At 51.8% G+C, this 20,981-nt stretch overlaps 1 protein-coding gene across 1 annotated transcript in view; it reads left to right on the top strand.

The window, feature by feature from the left end:
• PLEKHG2 (pleckstrin homology and RhoGEF domain containing G2) overlaps window positions 1–10,445 on the top strand; it is a 77,113-nt gene extending 66,668 nt beyond the window's left edge. Inside the window, exons 16-18 of the mRNA XM_053397647.1 lie at window positions 304–567; window positions 1,972–3,400; window positions 7,735–10,445. Of these exons, the coding sequence (XP_053253622.1) occupies window positions 304–567; window positions 1,972–3,400; window positions 7,735–9,770 (3,729 nt within the window). The 3' untranslated portion in view covers window positions 9,771–10,445. The remainder of the gene's footprint in view (window positions 1–303; window positions 568–1,971; window positions 3,401–7,734) is intronic.
• Window positions 10,446–20,981: the final 10,536 nt, after the last annotated feature.

Below are 20,981 nucleotides of genomic sequence, written 5' to 3'. Positions count from 1 at the left end.
AGGAGCAGGGACCGAGCAACGGGAGCTCACCCCGTCGCGGGGTTTCGAACCGCCGACCTTCTGATCGGCAAGCCCTAGGCTCTGTGGTTTGACCCACATCGGCACCCTTACATGTTCCCTAAATGCTCACCACGGACCAACTGCATGTTCCCCTCTGCTGTCCCCTGCTTCCCTCCCGCTGCCCCTCTGCCACAGTTTGTAGCCTCCTTGGGGTAGAGACCTCTTTTTTTGGCGGCCCTGCATTATGTTGACACCGCTGCTCACAGCGCAGCTCAGCCGTAACGCCGCATTCCCGTTCTGCAGCACGCTGACAGCGACGGAGAGCTCTTCCCAGCCGCTGAGCCCCTCAGGCCGCCTGGCGCCCCCTGCCCGGTGACGTTCGGCAGGATGGAGATGGACGCTGAGGAGTCGGACCAGGACGAAGGGGAGGCGGAGTTCTCTCTGGCCGGAGAGCCGGTCCCCGGAAATTTGTCCATCACGGAGGAAATCCTAGAACTGCTCAGCCAACGGGGCTTGGATGGCGAGTCGGGAAAAGACGGGCCAATTTTGGGAGAAGAGAGGGCGGAGGTGAGTGGTGTGGGGTTCAGGGGGGAAAGCGGGTTGAGCTAGATGACCTTGGGGTACAGTGGTGCCTCGCAATACGAAATTAATCCGTTCCGCGAGTCTCTTCATCTTGCGGTTTTTTCGTCTTGCGAAGCACGGCTATTAGCGGCTTTAAGAAAAAGGAAACAAACTCGCAAGAACTCGCAAGACGTTTCGTCTTGCGAAGCAAGCCCATAGGGAAATTCGTCTTGTGGAACGACTCAAAAAACGGAAAACCCTTTCGTCTAGCGAGTTTTTCGTCTTGCGAGGCATTCGTCTTGCGGGGCACCACTGTACCTTCTGACTCTACAGCTCTGTGGTTCCAATAGGAGTTGGGGATTCTGTGCAAAGCTGGGGGTGGGGGGGAAAGATGCATAATTATTGATTATTAAGACATCTGGAGGCAGCCCTATTTAGGGAAGTTTTTTTTAAAAAAAACAAAATTATTTTCAATGCAAAATTACAACAAAAATTACAAAGATCGAATCCAAAATAAAACAGTAGAAACAAGGGAAAAACACACGAGAGAAAAACGAACACAAAAGACAAAAAAACAAAAACACACATCTACAAATAAAACCATATCATCGTTCTAGTCTAATCATTACCAATACATATACACATATTGACTTAGTTCTTTTGTTCTAAGACCTCAAAATTTTTACTCTTTCTAAATTGTTGTGTCTAATGTAGATTACCTCTATCTTTATAATTTTTACACCATTTTTTCTCTCTCTTTAACCCTGCAAAGCTTCATTCATTACATACCGATATGCTTACTTAGGGAAGTTTTTAATGTTTAATGCTGTGTTGTGTTTTTAATATTTGACTGGGAACCGCCAGAAGGCCCTCGGCGCTGGACCTCAGTGTCCAGGCAGAACAGACATCCAGTCTTGCAAGTGTAAAAGCACGTCTGTATTTTGGGATAAGAAGTTTGTGCAGAAACGGGGCCAGAGAATCAAAACGGAGAGGTGGAAAATGAACATATCAAGGGCAGAATTACCTTATAGTGGCCAGGTTGTTCTGATGCTCGATATCTTTTAGACATTGACCAGTTAGACTGTTTGCTTTAGTAGGGCCCATAATGAGTAGATGTTGTAGGGATAGTTTTTGATAGACGGTTTTAAGCCAGGCACTTTTATGGGAGTCTTGAAGTACTAGGGATAGTAAACCGGGGGGGGATTTGAGTTTCGGCAGAGCCAGAAGTTAAGAGTTCTTTGCTAAGTCCGTACTTCTACTAAAGAGAGACTTGCCTCCAGTCTCAAGGATGCGTTTGGGATAATAACAGCTTGTGGGGATCGTGGTCTCACCCTCGTTTGCCTTGGGTGTTTGGAGTGGCAGGGAGTTCCCCAGGCCGTAATCACCATCCACTTCGTTGTTCTCTTGCAGGATCCGCTTCTGAAAAGTGAAACGTTGGAGCAGCTGGAGGAGAAGGCAGAAGAGGAGGCGGTGGAAGAGCGCGGATTGGAGCGGGAAGAGGCCACCCAGAGAGACCCGGTCCAGGAACAGCTGCCTCCGATGCCTCGTCATCGCTTCACCTGCGACTCCTCCGAGGAAGAGGAGCAACGGGAGGAGTCCGCCAATCTGTCTCCTCTCCACGTTCTGGAGAACATGGAGGATGCCTGCAGGAAGCCAGGAGAGGGGGACGGTGCTGCCTGCGTGGGGCAGGCAGCGGTGGGTGCGAGAAGCCCGCCCCCTGAGGATCCCGGCCAATCGAATCAGCCGGCGCCATGCGCCCAAATCTCATTGCAGGCAGAGGGTGGAGCCAAGCGTGACTCCACCTTGACGAAGGACGACTGGCTGCTGATTGAGAAAATGAAGAGCTACTACGAAGGGACGGAGGCTGTGAACAAGGTACCGGGTTCGAGTAAGATGGAGGGCGCCCCTCCGGTGCCTGCCGGCGTGGTGCGCGAGTCCGTCCTTCGCTTCAACAGCATCCTGCGGCAGAACGATGCCCGGGACGCGGAAGTGGGCGGGGGCAAGCTGGGGAAGCTCCGCCCACAAACGGGCGCCGGCGGCCACAGGAGTCCCGGCAGGAGCAGGAGCCAATCGTGTAACGCGCAGCCGCCCTTCTGCCAATGGGATTCCGGCGAGGGGCGGAGCCACCTGCCCGCAAGCCCCGGACGTTCCAAAAGGGGGAGGAGCCGCTCCGACGGCGGCCAATCGCCAGGCGGCTCTGAAGATTCCGCCGGCGGCGAGGCCCAATCGCCTCGGGCTTGCTGTGAGGATTCCGAGAAGGGGCGGAGTCCATCTGGGAGAACCCATAACGTTTCTGGAAGTGGGTGTGGCTTGGAGGAGGAGGAGGAGCCTACAGGACCCGAGTTCAAATCCTGTGCAGAGATCCGGAGGGCTTGGCAGGAGAAGGAGCGGAGCGCTCTGGACGTTTTGAAGAAAGGCGGCAAGGAGGCAGGCAGGGGGTTGCCCTCCGCCCTGGAGACGCCGGTTTACGCCGAACCCTTGTGCATTGTGGAGGATTCGGACTTGGAGGAACCGCACTCGGGACCGAGTGGAGACCCGGAGGAGCAAGCCCACGGTCCGAGGACGGAGAGGCAGGCGGCTTTCGCGGGCGATGGATCTCGGGGATACCTGCCCGCCCTGGACCTCTACGAGAGCAACGGGGACCCGTGTCTTCTGGAGAACTCGGAGCGCATCATCAGCAAGGTGCAGGCCTTGGCCAAAATGTACAGCGAGAAAATCAGCCGCCTGAAAGCCCAGGGCCGGGGGCTGGAGAGGCCCCGGGCCCCCTACCACCGGAGGAGCCTCGGCAGGAGCCTGGCCGGGGTGCAGGAGGGGAAGCAAGGAGCCGCCATCCCCCACTGTGAGTGAACCCTGTGTGTCATGCGCTTCCGAAACTAGCCTGCCCCCTCCAGAGGATTCTGGGAAAAGGTGGCCATTTTCTCCCAGCATTCCTCAGGACCAGGGTTATATCTGTGTATCCGCAGGGTGCAGAGTGTTGGAACAAGTCCACAGGCTGCTCTTTGTGTCTCTGGGTGGGGTTTTGAGCAAAGCGAGGGGCCAGCACCGATAAGACCCTGCTGTCCACCTCCCTTCCTTGTTTTCATCCGCAAGGTGTAGGGAGGGGGGCGTGGGAAGGGGACTTTGCTAGGAATGAGGCAGCAGTGTTTCTGGGTCCATGGTGAGTTTGGGGGAATTTGGGGGTCATCTGGGTCATATTTATCTGTGGGGTGAATGTGAGATGGCTTCTGTGGCATTTAAATTCTAGGTTAGCGTATGCATTTTGTGCAAATCTGCCTTGATGGGTCCACAATTTTAAAAAAATGCAAATTGTGGACCCATCAAGGCAAATTTGCACCCAAAAAATCGCACTAAAGTATCTAGCAGTGTCTTTGGGTGTGTTTTTTTTTGGGGGGGAGTTCCCTATAATCTCCCCGTCCCCCGTCCCCCTCTTGTCATTTTCCACAGGGAAGATGAGATGGGGATAAGGGGCTCTTGGTTTTTATTCTCTGTGCCTTAAGCATCGTTCATATTTTGTTATTCCCTCTCATCCTTCCGAGCGTGATGAAGGCTTATTGCCACATTAAAAAAAAATAATAATGGGAAGGAAAAACAGCTCAGAGCTCAAACTATTGTGTGGAGCACAGGTCTTGAACCCAGTGTGCTGGGACCCCAGGATAGGTTAATAATATAATAATAGAATTGTGGAGTTGGAAGGGACCCCGAGTGTCAATAATAATAATAATAATAATAATAATAATAATAATAATAATAATTTATTTATACCCCACCCATCTGGCTGGGTTTCCCCAGCCACTCTGGGCGGCTTCCAACAAAATATTGAAATACAATAACCTATTAATCATTAAAAGCTCCCCTAAACAGGCCTGCCTTCAGATATCTTCTAAAAGTCTGGTAGTTGTTTATTTCTTTGACATCTGGTGGGAGGGCGTTTCACAGGGTGGGTGCCACTACCAAGAAGGCCCTCTGCCTGGTTCCCTGTAACTTGGCTTCTCGCAGGGAGGGAACCACCAGAAGGCACTCGGTGCTGGACCTCAGTGTCCGGGCTGGACGATGGAGGTGGAGACGCTCCTTCAGGTATACAGGACCGAGGCCTTTTAGGGCTTTCAAGGTCAGCGGCAACACTTTGAATTGTGCTCAGATACGTCCTGGGAGCCAATGTAGGTCTTTCAGGACTGGTGTTATGGGGTCTCGGCAGCCGCTCCCAGTCACCAGTCTAGCTGCCGCATTCTGGATTAGTTGTAGTTTCCGGGTCACCTTCAAAGGTAGCCCCACGTAGAGCGCATTGCAGTAGTCCAAGCGGGAGATAACCAGAGCATTCACCACACTGGCGAGACAGTCTGTGGGCAGGGAGGGTCTCAGCCTGCGTACCAGATGGAGCTGGTAAACAGCTGCCCTGGACACAGATTTCACCTGCGCCTCCATGGACAGCTGTGAGTCTAAAATGACTCCCAGGCTGCGCACCTGGTCCTTCAGGGGCACAGTTGCCCCATTCAGGACCAGGGAGTCCTCCACACCCGCCCGCCTCCTGTCCCCCCAAAACAGGCCTTCTGTCTTGTCAGGATTCAATCTCAATCCGTTAGCTGCCCTCCAAGCTCTTGACAGAAGGCGCTGGCACTAATTGAGCCCCTGCTGCATTCTGAATCCTGTTGTTCTAGGACCAATCAGACTGCTGCATTCTGAATCCTGTTGTTCTAGGACCAATCAGACTGCTGCATTCTGAATCCTGTTGTTCTAGGACCAATCAGACTGCTGCATTCTGAATCCTATTGTTCTGGGACCAATCAGACTGCTGCATTCTGGATCCTATTGTTCTGGGACCAATCAGACCGCTGCATTCTGGACCCTATTGTTCTAGGACCAATCATACTGCTGCATTCTGGATCCTATTGTTCTGGGACCAATCAGACTGCTGCATTCTGAATCCTATTGTTCTAGGACCAATCAGACTGCTGCATTCTGGACCCTATTGTTCTAGGACCAATCATACTGCTGCATTCTGGATCCTATTGTTCTGGGACCAATCAGACTGCTGCATTCTGAATCCTCCTGTTCTAGGACCAATCAGACTGCTGCATTCTGGATCCTATTCAACTCAGTACATAGCAGGCCATCTCTCCAAGCCCGATGCTCCCCAGAGCGGCATTCAGGTTGTCCAGACGTTTGCCGTTGGCGCACCTGCCTCTCATCTCAGCCATGGCAAGGTTCAGATCATTGGCAAAGGGCCCTGAGGGTCATCTAGTCCAACCCCCTGCAGTGCAGGGACAGTGTTGCGTGGAGCTGTCTGAACTGCACCTCCCCTCGTCCCAAGCCCCCCAAATTTGTCTTTGGTGCTGGGCAGCATCTTAAAGAGATCTCCTTCCCCTGGCTGCGAGATGCAGCGCTCAAGAGGCGCCCGGATCCTGGACTTGCCTTGAAAGCACCGCAGCTGGTTACATAATGCAATTAAGCACTTCGTGTTCTAATTAAAGCAGAGCCGTAATTAAGATCCAGGGGGCTAAACGGAGATGGCTTGGATATGTGCATGTGGGGTGAGAGGGAGCAACGGGAAGATTTGCTCCAGGCAGCCCTTTCCTTGAAGTTACAGCTTTCCCCTTTTCCCGCCCCTAAATCCTTTCTCTTTCCTGATGATCCCTAGCGTGGAATTTGTCTTCTCGTGGGCTGCCACACGCTGGGTCGACATGCCCCACGATCAGGCGGCAAGCCGTGCCAGAATCAGCTGACCCAGAAATTGGGATCCAAGGGGAAGTTTGGGATGTGTGTGTGTGTTGTGTTGTGTGTTGGTTTCCATCTGAAAAGCAAACAGTGCCCTTGGTTCCCCCCCTGCTATTATACTGCCCTAAAGCCCCCCTCCCCGATCTATTCTCCCTGATTTTTGCAGGAGGCCATTCTGACTTGTGTTGTGAAACTGGGAGGCGGGTGGTTGATGCTGCTGACCAATGGGGAGCTTGGCTTCCTCCCCCCCCCTTTTCTGACCTCTCCACTCCTACAGTGCAAGAAATGTCTGCAAAACAAGGCCAGCTGGAGTCTCTTATTTCCCTTGGACTTTTGTGTCCATCTTCCAAGATTTTGCAGTCGGCAACCAGTGGGGGGACGACGAATTTTTTCTTAAATCACAAACATTTCCTGTTGCATCTCAGGGCGAAAGGAAGCTCAGCGAAGCTTCCAGAGAGTGCGATGGCTGGTGCCTTAGGAAATAGCATAAAAGAGCAGCAGCAACTAAGCAGGGGTTTCGGACGCCTCTAAAATTTGAAGGGATGCGGGACCCAAAACAGGCAGACCCCTCCAGGTATTTTCCAGGGACAGTCCCGGATTTGCAAAAGCCATCCCGGTTTCTGATTTGATCCCGGAATGTCCTGCTTTTCCTTAAGACGTCCCTATTTTCACTGGAGAAATGTTGGAGGGTATGGAGTTGTACAGCCCGCAAGCCAAGGAGATAAGTAATTATACAACCTTTAGAAGACAGCTGAAGGCAGCCCTGTATAGGGGTTTTTAAAAAACATTTATATTATGTTTTTATATATGTTGGAAGCCACCCAGAGTGCCTAGCGCAACCCAGTGAGATGGGCAAGGTATTAATAATAATAATAATAATAATAATAATAATAATAATATTGATGTCCCTATTTCCATCAGAGAAATGTTGGAGGGTATGCATGTTTTAGGAGGAAAGACCATTTCCAAAAGATGACCACAGTTGCCTCAGCGAACAGGCCAGGGTGACCTTAGCCCTCACCATCTCCAATCAGAAACCTACCCCCCAAAAAAGATTAATCAACCCTCTCTTGGGTTGATTGATCTATGGATCAAGCCATGGGTAGGCAAATTAAGGCCCGGGGGCCAGATCTGGCCCAATCGCCTTCTCAATCTGGCCCTTGGATGGTCCAGGAATCAGCGTGTTTTTACATGAGTAGAATGTGTGCTTTTATTTAAAATGCATCTCTGGGTTATTTGTGGGGCACAGGAATTTGTTCATTTCCCCCCCCCCAAAAAAAAATATAGTCCGGTCCCCCACAAGGTCTAAGGGACAGTGGACCGGCCCCCTGCTGAAAAAGTTTGCTGCCCCCTGGATTAAGCCAATGCAAGCTTTCGACCCTAGTTGATTTCCTCTCCCCCTGAATGAGGAGTCGGTCTTTTCACTCTGCCTCCTGACTCTCCCTCCCTCTCCTTCTGCAGGCGAGCCCCGAATCTACGGCCACGTCCTCATCCACGAGCCCCTGCACCACGTGATCCGAGTCCAGGAGAACACATTTATCACTGCCGCCACCCGGGGGACGGCCCTGGAGCTGCGTGCTGAGAAGCCCTGCCCGCTCCTTTCCCCAGAACTCCTGGGTCCACTACGGCAGGGACTTCTGTGCCCCGCACCCCAACCTCCGTGCGTTGGGTCTGATGCCTCGGCACTCCCAGAAGGCAAGCAAAGCGGAGGTGAACCAGGAAGCCCCAGACACTCCCCATCGCCCGGCCCTGCTGTGGATCCCCTTGCCAAAGAGGCACGCAAATTGAGGGAGCCTCCTCTGCACCCCAGATTCGTAACCGAGAGAACCACGCTTGGAGCCACGAACGCAGAGGAAACCACATCTGCGTCAGAGCCGGCTGGGGAGATGGAAGAGGCAACGCGGTCATCTTCTGGGCCTGGGGTGCAGCCGGCGGGTGCCGTTGGAAAAGGGGTGCCCAGCCGTTCCCACGACTCCCAGAGACTCATTGACCTGGAAACCAGAAACTCTTCTGTCTTCCCAGGCTCTGTAGAGGAACCGAAGCCCAGTTTGCCCAGTTCTCCAGCTGCTCCCCCAGCAGGGCAGGCCTCCCCCCAGAACCAGGAAGGACCCCCCTCCTATACAAACTCTGGGCTGCAGCTGTCGGCAGACGGCAGTTCAACAGGAAAAGGCTCGGCACCTTTCCAGGAGAACAATAAAGTACGTACAGAGCTGGCAGCATCGAGCAACGAATCCTTCAAAACGCTGCCCGGCGTCCATTGGACTGTGGCCCTGGATTCTACCCCAAAGGCCACGGTGCTCCTCCCGCTGGCTTCCTCAGAGGTCCCGCTGCCGATGCCCCGCAGCACGGAGAATTGCCCCGTCCAAGAATCCCCTTCCCTGACCCGGCCCGATTTCCAGGCGGCAACAGAGCTTCCGGTCTCCGTGCAACAGCAGCGCGTGCCGGCCCCGCTCTCGAAGCTCCTCCCCGCCTCTCCGGTCCGCAGGTGCCTCTCCTCTAGTGCGGCAGCCATTTCCAGGTACATTGCGGCCTCCTGCATCAGCCAGAGCCTGGCGCGGAAAAACGGCGGCCCTCCTTATGAGGAGATGCAGGTGCCGTTCCTGCCTCCCGCCTCTGGACCGACACTCCCGAGACCCCTGGCAAACCCTTTGGCTCTGCTCCCCAAGGGGGCACCCAAGGCCCACGCCAACCTGGGGAAGCCAGAGGCCTTATTTCCGAGAGACGCGTCTCCGGCCCGCTGTTTCGGGCCCCTCTCTCCTCCCCGCCGACGAGCCTTGTCCGCAGCAGCCCAGGCCTTCGAGAACGGCGCCCCCTTCTCCTCCGCTTCCGAGCCAAACTCCAGGGTGCAGTCGCCCTGCCCCGTAAAGCCCAGAGTCTGCTCCCCGCCTCCAAGCGGGCCCCGGGCCTGCGGCTTTGCCCCCTTGTGTGCCCACCCTCCCGGGCAGCCGCCCGCCCACATCGCCTCCCCGGTGCCATTGGTGCCAGACTGTGCCACGGGGCCGGCCGCGCTGCCTCCTTTGAGGCCGCGGGGAAACAGCCTCCCCAGTGGCGGGCTGGCCGAGAGCCCGGCCGTAAACGGGGACCAGGCGCCACTAAGGTGTGCCATGGGGGCTCCCCACCACTCGCCCGCTCCGCCGCTCAGAGGCTCCCCCGGATCCCACGAAATTGGCAGCATCAAGTGGCCCAATGTGCCGGGCCTGTGTCTGAAGTACGTGGGCAGGGAGTCCCGGCCGAGCTCCCAGAGGAGGCCGCTTGAGGGGGAGGGCTGCCCCGAATCGGACTCCCTTGTAAGCACAGACCCGGCGCAGCTCTCTGAGAAGAGCCAGCAGAGGGCCAGTTACTCGACGACGGTGAATATCCAGATTGGTGGCAGCGGTAGGATCGCCTCTTTCAGCAACGCCCAGGTCAGCCTGACCCACCCGCTGCTGCCCACCCCGGACCAGCCGAGCGTCAGGAAGGTCAATGGCAGTGCCTTAGAGGGGGTGCCCAAGACGTGAACTTTCCGGGTCCTGCCCGGGGCTAGGACCAAGCCCTACCTCTGCGCCAGGGAGGGGGTGAGAAGGGGCGGATGGCGGGAGAGTTTAAGGGAGACGAATTGTGGGTGTGCAGTCCGAAAGATCGGCAAAGCAGCTCCCTCCCCCCCAAAATGCCACAGGGAAAGGTGATTTCTCCTCCTTCACCTCTTTGAACCTCACTCTGTTGGGAATGAATAATTCGCCTGGGTTGGAGTCAATTTCAGTTCATTGGTAGCAGCAGGAATGGTGAGTTGGGTGCCGAAACACTTGGGGTCACTGTTTCAGGTGTATGTATTTGAGGGGGGGCATTTTCTCATGTTTCTCGCCCCCACTACCCTGCCTTTCCCCCACCAGATTGAGGACAGGTTCTGGTAGGTTTTTGTTTTAGAAGAGGTCCGGAGCTCCCCATAAAGACGTATTATGTGTTAAACCACTGTACAGCTGCATTTGCCTTGTACATTTAAAGCGCTATGCTTCCCCCTTTAAACTGTCATGGCTTCCCCCTCCCGCACAGAATTCTGGGAGCCCTAGTCTGCAATGGGTGCCCAGCGTTGACAGGAGACCCTCGTATTTCCCTCCCGGGGCCACGATTCTCCCTGGGAACTGTAATCTGCCGTTCTGTTGTCCTGAGACAACAATCTTCCTCTGCAACCTTGCATAATTGATATCTCGGTTTGCTCCTCCTGACCATTTGCCAGCTCTGGTTTATTTATTTTTATTTTCTGAGGCAAGCGGAACAGCGTTCCGAATGTGCCTGGCCATGGACTTCCGTAAACTGGCAGTGTATAGCATCGCCAGTTTCGTTTGCAGTCCGACTCCTGATAAAACAGGATTTGCCTTTCTTTCTTTGCAATAATGGAGGAATCCCTGACAGATGGCCACCCAACCCCTGTTTAAAAACCTCCGACGAAGGAGAATAGCTCTTACTGTCAGAATGGTCTTCCTAACATATAGTTGGGATCATGACCCTGAACTTTTGTTTACCCAGGGCTTTGGGGAAGCCCAAATATACGGTGCGTTCCTACCACAACAGTCCATTCCATCCCCACAGACTTGTTGGCCCTGCCAAAGAACTCCCCAAAAAATGGTGAAAGAATGAGTTTCCTTTGCGGAAACCATGCTGATCTTTCCTTCCTTCCTTCTATATCCTTAACAATGCTCTCTTTAATAAGGTTTTCCACCAGTTTTCTAAGGGCAAATGTTAAGCTAATGGATTTATCATTATCTGTCTCCCTCTCCTACTCCCACCAATACCCTTTTTTTAACAAATTAAAAAATGGTATTACCTTGCCTGTTTTCCCATCCTCCAGCAAAGTTGGCTTTTACTGACTTGATTTCAGCAGCCAAATCTGTCCGTTGAGATCAACAGGTTCGCTTTTCGGTCAAAGAACTGCCATTCTGTGCAGACTTGTGAATTTTTCCTTTCTCCATTTGCCCTAGAATATCACCTCTGATCTTCTCTGTCTGGTTATTTCTTCAGACATACCCCACCCCCTGGAAGATAAAGAATAGGTGTGGGTATCTGCCCAACATCTTCCACTGATTGTGAAAAGAAAGGCAGGTCATTCATTCATAGAATAACAAAACAGTAGAGTTCGAAGGGACCTCCAGGGGTCATCTATTCCAACCCCCGGCAATGAATTCATCTCTGCAATCTCTCTCTCTCCCTTTTTTTATTTTAGCACACCTTCCACTCTGTTGTCATCTAACGGTCCTTCCATTTCCCTGGATAATTTCCTGCTTTTGGTGTATTTCCAAAAAATGTTTCTTAACAGTTTTAGCAAGGTGCTCCGCAAATTATTTCCCCCATCCAAACTGTATCATCAACTTACATCCCCTGTGCCAGACAGAGCTTCTGCTCAGTTTTGTTCTCCTTTGGCCAAGACCTGGCGCCTTTTTAGAACATCCTTGACTCTGCTTGTTAGCCACGCTGGCCTCCTCTGAGATGTCCTCATTTCTTCTGGCTCACAGCCTAGCTGAGCTTCTGTTGTGGTTTTACAGAACCTCCCAGAATCTTTCAAAGATGGGGTCCCAGCTCCTTGACTCTCCCTTCCAAGAAGTCCCCCTGGTTTTTGAGAAACTTTCAAACGGGTTTCTCTTTAGAACGAGCGCCGGTGGCTCCTCTTGCCAGCGTAACGCCCAATTTCTTAAATTTCCATGGTCCTTTCTATTCTCCTTTGCTGCGATCTCCTGTGCCATCTGGCCCTGTCATCCAGGAGATTTCCTCTTAGGAACTGAATGGCGTGTCAGTGTTCTTCTCCCACAATTGTGGAAGTCGCTAACAGGGGAATTTCAAGGACTAAAAGTATCTTCATGCCAGAAGCAGCCTAGGGCCTCCATCGACTCAGACCCCAGTCCAGCTAGTTCTGGTGGAAGTAGACCAAACTTCCTGATGCCCTTCAGATGCCCCCCATGTAAGAACACCAGAAGACCACTGGGGGATCAGGCCAGTGCCCCGTCCAGTCCATCATCCAGTCCTCACAGTGGCCAAACACTCGTAGGAACCCAGAGATCAGGATAGACTGCCTCTGGACCTGGGGACTCCAATGTTGTTGTTTAGTTGTGTCCGCCTCTTCGTGACCCCCTGGACCAGAGCACGCCAGGCACTCCTGTCTTCCGCTGCCTCCCGCAGTTTGGTCAAACTCATGCTGGTAGCTTGGAGAACACTGTCCAACCATCTCCTCCTCTGTCGTCCCCTTCTCCTTGTGCCCTCCATCTTTCCCAGCATCAGGGTCTTTTCCAGGGAGTCTTCTCTTCTCCTGAGGTGGCCAAAGTCTTGGAGCCTCAGCTTCAGGATCTGTCCTTCCAGTGAGCACTCAGGGCTGATTTCCTTAAGAATGGATAGGTCTGATCTTCTCGCAGTCCATGGGACTCTCAAGAGTCTCCTCCAGCACCAGAATTCAAAAGCATCCATTCTTCGGCAATCAGCCTTCTTTATGGTCCAGCTCTCACTTCCATACATCACTACTGGGCTCCTTTAGGAACTCAAGAAAGAGCCTGGCCGCTGGATCAGGCCCATGGCTCTTCTAGTCCAGCATCCTGTTCTCACAGGGGAAACCCACAAGCAGGATTCAAGCACAACAGCCCTCCTGCGGTTTCCGGGAACAGTCCTTCAGAAGCATTGGAGGCAGAGAGTAGCCATGGTGGCTAGTAGCCATCAAGAGCATTCTCTGTGCCCTCCATGCTTTTGCCCGGTCTTCCTTTAGAGCCATCCAACTTGGTGAATCATCACCACCTCCTGCAGCAGCAAGTTCCATAGTTCATTGGGCGAAGAAGCAATGTCCGGAGACATCTGGAGGAGCCCAGGTTGGAGAAGGATGAGCTACCGTATTTTTCGCTCTATAAGACGCAGCCGACCATAAGACGCACCTGGTTTTTAGAGGAAGAAAACAAGAAAGCAACGCAAAGCCTCTTGAGCGAAGAGGGAGGAGCGCTCCCACTGCGCTCAAGAGGCTTTGTGTGGCTATCCCTGAAGCCAGGAGAGCATGAGAAATTGCTGCACACCGATCCCTCTTGCTCTTTTGGCTTCAGCGATAGCTGCGCAGCCTGCATTCGCTCCATAAGACGCACACACATTTCCCCTTACTTTTTAGGAGGGGAAAAGTGCGTCTTATAGAGAGAAAAATACAGTAACTAGAAATCGCCAAGGGAAATATACAACGGCTCATGACCCCATTACCTTGGGGAAGGGAGAATTGGGGACTGGGAAGGAAAGGGGCCTTTATCTGACCAATGAGAAGGAGGGAGCACGGAGGGTGTCCTGGCAAGGGGAGTCAGGAAGGGTTTCAAGCCAGGTACATTTTTGAGAGAGAATTTGGTGGAGAATGGGGTGGAGTTCATGTGAGGCATAATGGCAGCCGCACCCTGTGGATTATGGGGGTCCCAAAATGAGTGTGATCCGGAACTGATTCATGGGGCACAATCTAGCCCAGTGGTTCCCAAACTTTTTCCATCCACCGCCCCGCTGGGTTCCTTTACTCCCTGACCCTGCAAAAAGCATTATTCAGAGTAGCAGTTTGCACGGCGCACTAAGGAAGATAGTGCAATAAAATTCAAAACAGTAGCAATCAATGGCACTATTCAGAATCCAGTTTGAATGCTTTCACTTAATTAATTTGACACAGTTGATGAAGCTAAGCCAGTGATGCCAGAGAGTCATTTATACCTTATTAGAGCCACACGCAAGGACACGGGTGGCGCTGTGGGTTAAACCACAGAGCCTAGGACTTGCCGATCGGAAGGTTGGCGGTTCGAATCCCCACAACGGGGTGAGCTCCCGCCGCTCGGTCTCTGCTCCTGCCGACCTAGCGGTTCGAAAGCACGTCAAAGTGCAAGTAGATCAATAGTACCACTCCGGCGGGAAGGTAAATGGCATTTCCGTGCGCTGCTCTGGTTCGCCAGAAGTGGCTTAGTCATGCTGGCCACATGACTCGGAAGCTGTACGCCGGCTCCCTCGGCCAAGAAAGCGAGATGAGCACCGCAACCCCAGAGTTGGTCATGACTGGACCTAATGGTCAGGGGTCCCTTTACCTTTACTAGAGCCACACACACACACACACACACACACACACACCAGTAATCCCATCACCCACTTTGGGAACCACTGGTCTAGTGGGAAGATCTCCTGCACAAGCCTTACTTTAACAAATGGGGTTGGGGCTGCCTTGTGCCCCCATTTGAACCCGGGTGGGTGGATGTCTGAGTATGAAGGGGGTGGGGGTCTAGTATGGATTTTCTGCCAGAGGCATGCAACGGTCTTGTGATCCGGTGGATCGGAGGAGCAACCGGGCGATTGGCTGAGCGACCAGGACTCCAGAATCAGTTTTTTGCTCTTCGAACGTTTCAGATGTGAAACCACTTCGCTTTTTTTTTGCTGCCTTCCACCCAGAAGTTTCTGTGCTGCTTCAGTTTAAACCTTGCGAGAAAATGAACGTATGCACTTTTTTATTCAAGGGCCACGCTGCCTTTTCTAGGGAATCTCCGTTGGTTAACAGATTTTGTGTGTGCGCGTGTTTTACAAAAATGTCTATTTATAGTGACACAGTTGTGTGTGTGTTTAATTTAACAGCAAGAGGGATGTTCCTTTCGACCTCATCAGAATGGGTACTGGTTTTTTAAAATCTCACCACCCTTGTAAATAAATATTGATAACACAGGCCTCCTCCTTTTATATATTGATGTCTTTCTCCCCATTGTTTTCCCCCTCGTGGGGTGTACATAAAATCAATTTATAATATGACGTGGAGCTGTTTCTTTTGAAAAGGAGTGGCGTCACCAGAGCAAATAAACGGGAAACTTTTTATCCACAAAGCTGGAGCTGGTCTTTTTCTTTGTGTTTTTGAAAAATTCCTCAGGTTATTTTCCGTTTTTATTTTCCATTTGGGCAAGTCTTTTGCTTGCCCTTGCAGTGATTTTATCTTGGGCACTGAAATGAAATCATCACCACCACCATCACTTATTAGATTTATCATTCCTTTTTTCTTGCTACGGCAACTTGAAAAAGAGTTGGAGTATTTTAAGCAAAAGAACAAACTCATGCATATATTAAAACCAGCAAGTAAACACCCTCAAAGCTACATTAGGACCCGTGCAAAACGGTCAGAGATATTTAAAAAACAAAGGTCTGGTTAAAAAAGAAAGACATGTAATGAAGGTGTTAACAGGGAAATCCGAGGGCTCCCTTGGACAAAAAAACAAGGACACCAGCCAGGAATACCAGAGCAAAACAGCAGCCAGTAGGCCTGGTCTTTATTGAAGACTGTCGCGACAAGACTCCCACCTGCCACCAGGTGGAACAAGATGGAAGCCCAGAACAAAAGAGAACCCAAACTTTTATTAGCTGCTAATCCCCCAAACTACACCCCTAGAACTACATCACAACTACATAATTGACACATCACAAAAAGGAGGGGTTGTGGAAGTAACCTGAGTGTCTTGTCACCTGGCCGGTTCCTCCTTTCCCCCTCCCCATGAGTCATTTCCAGAGGACAAAGGGGAGTTGGCAGTTTCCTGCCCCCAGAGGGAAGATCTGATCACTGTCCTTTGTTCCAGTCCCTGTTGAATCCACTCCCATATGCAAGTCCCTTGTGTCCTTGATGGTCTTCTGTCTGGGACCATCAAGGTTGCCATGCCACCTGGGCAGGGCTCCTGAGTACGTGTTGGTACGGTTAAGGGATTATGGCCGTCCTGTATCAAACCATCCCCCTTTGATAGTCCTTCCTTCATGGAGCAAAATAAAAGTGGACCGGTGTAAATCCGATGTACGGTTGATTTACCATGAATTTATAACAGAAACGTCACGTATGTTGTGTGTGAGTGTGTGTGTGTGTCGTGTTTGTACAAACTGAATGATTGGGGTTTGGGTTTTTTTCTGCAACAAGGTGCCATGTGAACCTCCCTAGGGAGAGCATTCCATAAATGGGGAGCCACCACAGAGAAGGCCCTGTTCTTGTGTTGCCACCATCTGGACCTCTCATGGGGGAGGCACATGAAGGTGGTCTCAGGCGATAATCACAGGGTGTGGGTCACTTTGTATGAGGCGAGGCAGTCCTTGAGGAATGAGGTCCTGAGCCAGGTAACATTTTATATGTCAAAGCCACTGGTACCTTTATCCTTTGTGCACTTGCCCAGTTCCCCCTCACAACACTCCTGGGGCAGATGCCTTTTCCCCAGGGAAGGTGCATAGGGAACCAAGGGGGAGATTTCTCTTCCACGATGACCCATCTCCTACAGAAGAACATTACGTTGGGCTACCTTTGCAGGTGACCCGGAAACTGCAACTAATCCAGAATGCGGCAGCTAGACTGGTGACTGGGAGCAGCTGCCGGGACCACGTAACACCGGTCTTGAAAGACCTACATTGGCTCCCAGGACATTTCAGAGCACAATTCAAAGGGTTGGTGTTGACCTTGAAAGCCCTAAACGGCCTCGGCCCAGTATACCTGAAGGAGCGTCTCCTCCCCCGTCGTTCTGCCCGACACTGAGGTCCAGTGCCGAGGGCCTTCTGGCAGTTCCCTCACTACGAGAAGTGAGGTTATGGAGAACCAGGCAGAGGGCCTTCTCAGTGGTGGCGCCCACCCTGTGGAACACCCTCCCGTCAGATGTCAAGGAAATAAACAACTACCTGACATTTAGAAGACATCTGAAGGCAGCCCTGTTTAGGGAAGCTTTTAATGTGTGTGAGAGAGAATGTGAGAGTAGAGAAGGGGGGAGTGTGCTGGGATGTGGTTTGGGTGTCTGCAGGTGAACTTTGAGGCATGATGGCAGCCGCACTCTGTGGATCCTCTTTCAAAGGCATCCAAGATGGTTGCAATCCCTGCCTCCTGTGGCAGGGAATGTGTGAATGTTCAGGGTGACAAGAGAGGATATATTGTTTATTAATATCCTTTCTAACTTGCGCTAGCAAGTTCCTTCATGTACCGGAGTTATATTCCCCTTTCTTGCATGCACAGCAGATAGCTGGTTGCAGGCTCGTGTAAGCCTCTCATTATTGTACAGTTAAGTCTGTCTCAGATTGAATTGTAAGTTCCTGGTAAGTTCCCTTTAAAAGGTAAAGGGACCCCTGACTGTTAGTCCAGTCACGGACAACTCTGGGGTTGCGCGCTCCTCTCGCTCTATAGGCCAAGGGAGCCAGTGTTTGTCCACAGACAGCTTCTGGGTCATGTGGCCAGCATAACTAAGCCGCTTCTGGCAAACCAGAGCAATGCACGGAAATGCCGTTTACCTTCCCACTGGAGTGGTACCTATTTATTTACTTGCACTTTGACGTACTTTTGAACTGCTAGGTTGGCAGGAGCTGGGACCGAGCAACAGGCGCTCACCCCGTCGCGGGGATTCGAACCGCTGACCTTCTGATCGGCAAGTCCTAGGCTCTGTGGTTTAGACCACAGTGCCACCCGCATCCCAAAATTCCCTCTAATCCCTCTTATTCAAAGTCTATAAAAGAAGTTTACTCACATCAGTTCACAGTTGCATTCCTGGAGGCAGACTTAGTTACCAATATGTACATGTGGATCTACTCCATATGGGGGGATAATCCCAATGCTTCTGCTAGCTGGGAGCTAGCAGGACAGTCCTAGCTAGAAGCTGGTCAAATGAAGAAGGAAGTAAAAGAGAGAGAGTGCTGCGTGACTCGTCCTTTTACCTGGACAGTGTGCTGGTCCCATGGGTTACCTGAGAGGCGAGGTCCAAGTCCGGTCCGTGGTCAAAGGTGCAACGTGGAGGCAGTCGTAGTAGCTGAAGCTGGGTGCAGGGCAGGGAGTCAGGTGAAGTCAGGAATAGGCTTGCAAGCAGGGAGCCAGGGCAGGTCAGGAGCTCAGGCAGGAAAGCAGGACAGGGTTCAGGCAGGAATTGGCAACCAACAATGTTGCTCCCGCAACTTGGGACTGGGTCTGGCTGGCTTTTATCTGCCCTGATCCTCTGGTGACTCGCCTCTCCTGGCCTGGAGGTGAGCCCTCCTCCTGCGGGAACTTAGTTCCCTCCGCCTCTCTGCCCTGAGCCTCTGCAGCTCAGGAGAGGCTGGAGGGTTACCAGACCCAGAGGCAACCTCAGCCTCCCCTGACGGGGCTGAGAGTGGAGCACCTGCAGGCAATGGGTCCTCCATCACCTCAGGGGCCAGAGCAGACTCAGCTGGTGCCTGCACCTGAGGATCCAGCACAGGTGAGGACCCTTCAGGCTCAAGTCCCAGCCCCGGCTCAGCTGGTTTTGGAGGCATGGGACTCCTGTGCAGGCTGGGATTCCTCAGCTTCAGCATCCGAGTCCAAATCCCAGGCCATCTCAGACAGGTAAGTTCACACCCACCCACTATTCCCATGCAAGGAAGGATGCTCCAGCCAGGAGGAACAGGAAGCTGGACCAAACATCCCCTTGCATGTCCACTCTAGGAAAACAAGGAATGTTGTATTTGACTGCTCCCAGTGGATTACAACCCACAGGGCATTCCACAGTTTAACTGTGTGTTGCATGAAGAAGGACTTTATTTTCTCTGTCCTGAATCTTCCAAACGTTCATTTTCGTTGGATGTCACGAGTTCTGGTGTTCTGAGAAGGGCGGGGGGACATTTCTGTATCTGCTCTTTTCCTGCCACGTGTCAATTTATAAACTTCCATCCTCAAGCAAAAGCTCCCAGTAGCTTCCTGGAACACAAGTCCTGGGCGATTCTGTTGCCGTAGGCGAAGCTGCCTCTCTGGGTACCAGTTCCTGCACTCCTGTGCTACCCGGGAGAAGGGGCATAAGGAAGAGAGAGGGAGGCTGAGCCAGAAGGCAGAGGCCTTGTGCCCACAAAAATGCCATGACAACAGCATCAGGCATCCTTTACAAGCGAATCCCAGAGGACTTTCTGCTTAAGAACCAGAACAAACTAAATAACGAACAAAAAGCCAAACGGAAGAATATTTTTTGAATTCTGGTGCTGGAGGAGACTCTGGAGAGTCCCGTGGACTGCAAGAAGATCAAACAGATCCATTCTGAAGGAAATCAGCCCTGAGTGCTCACTGGAAGGACGGATCCTGAAGCTGAGGCTCCAAGACTTTGGCCACCTCATGAGAAGAGAAGACTCCCTGGAAAAGACCCTGATGTTGGGAAAGATGGAGGGCACAAGGAGAAGGGGACGACAGAGGACGAGATGGTTGGACAGTGTTCAATAAATTCAATAAAATTTATAAAAGCACGTGCACAATAAAAAGCCTGCTGGATCAGGCCAGAGGCCCCATCTAGTCCAGCCAGTGGCAGAGCAATCCTCTCCAGAACCTGGTGCAGACCCCCCCCCATAGGGGCGGGTTGAACTGCCCATAGGGGTGGGGCCATGGTGGGCAATTGGCGCTTGCTATTGGAGATTGTGCATTGGATTTGTGGCTTTGTGTTGCACGCGCGATTGGCTATTGCAGTCCTGCGGGTGAGCGATTTTCGGCAACTGCCTGCCCCCCCAAAAAGCTAAAGAAGTCTGGACAATATCCCCCCATTTTCTCAATTTGGAGTCCCCAAAAAGAGGGGGCGTCTTATACACGGGGGCGTCTTATACACAGGAAAATATGGTAAGTTACAGAAAACCCAAAGTGCTCCGTGTCCGCGCACAAACACCGCTCTCCAACATAAGCGAAATTTGAATTCGTCACAAATCGCTCACATGTGTCTCCTCCCCCCCCCCAAAAAAGGCTCTTTAAAAACTGAACTTCACTCCCCTTCTGAACCGTGGTTCAGCAGGGCCTGGCAAGGTGGTTCAAGGTCAGCGTGCCATGGCTGGGTAAGAAGGCAGCGTTTAAAAAACGACCGTCCTGCCAAAATTCCCTTTCTCATTCTGAGTGTTTCCTGCTCAGATTTGTGCAAAAGGGCTGGCCGGATGGGAAACATGATTCCACGAATTGCTCCGTTGGGGAAAGAGAGAGCTTGCAGTCGTGTATCAAAGTGCTGGTCAAAGAGGGTGGAGGTTCCCCCCGCTCCGTATTAAATGACGCTGCAAACTTGGAGAGCATTTTGATAATTCGACAGAAGCCAGAACATTGTGCTTGGCAGAGCATGGAACATGATCTCCATTGCAGCCGCTTTCCTGATCCACCACGCACACACACAAAATAGCCAAAAGCACCCAGAATCCATTTGCAAGTGCAGACAGAAAGGACACCTGCGGACGTAGGGGGTGGGGGACAAATTCGAGCCAGTCTGCATTTAAATGCAAGCTTTCCCAAACTTTCCGGAACAAGGTGGAGATTGAAACGCAGTCTTCCTCCGAATTTGGTGTTTCTCCGAATTTTGCACTGCCATTCTCCAGCCAAATGACACTTCCAAAAATCCATCAGTTAAGGAAAGCGTACATAAAGATCATGGATAGGCAAACTAAGGACCGGGGGCCGAATCCAGCCCAATCACCTTCTCAATCCGACTTGCGGACGGTCTGGGAATCAGTGTGCTTTTACATGAGTAGAATGTGTCATTTTATTTAAAATGCATCTCTGGGTTATTTGTGGGGCCTGCCTGGTGTTTTTACATGAGTAGAATGTGCACTTTTATTTAAAATGCATCTCTGGGTTATTTGTAGGGCATAGGAATTCTCAAGCCATCTGCACATCACAAAATATGCATTTTATCAAAGTAATTGTTGAACTGAAATACAAGTAAGAAGTCGTTTATCTTAAATTTTGGAAATGTACATCCAGATTTTTTCCCCATTTAATTGGGGGGGCAAGAGAGTGTGGCACT

The sequence above is a fragment of the Podarcis raffonei genome, chromosome 8, assembly GCF_027172205.1.
Source record: "Podarcis raffonei isolate rPodRaf1 chromosome 8, rPodRaf1.pri, whole genome shotgun sequence".
Taxonomy (NCBI): Eukaryota; Metazoa; Chordata; class Lepidosauria; order Squamata; family Lacertidae; genus Podarcis; species Podarcis raffonei.
This window is presented reverse-complemented; position numbering and strand designations above follow the sequence as displayed.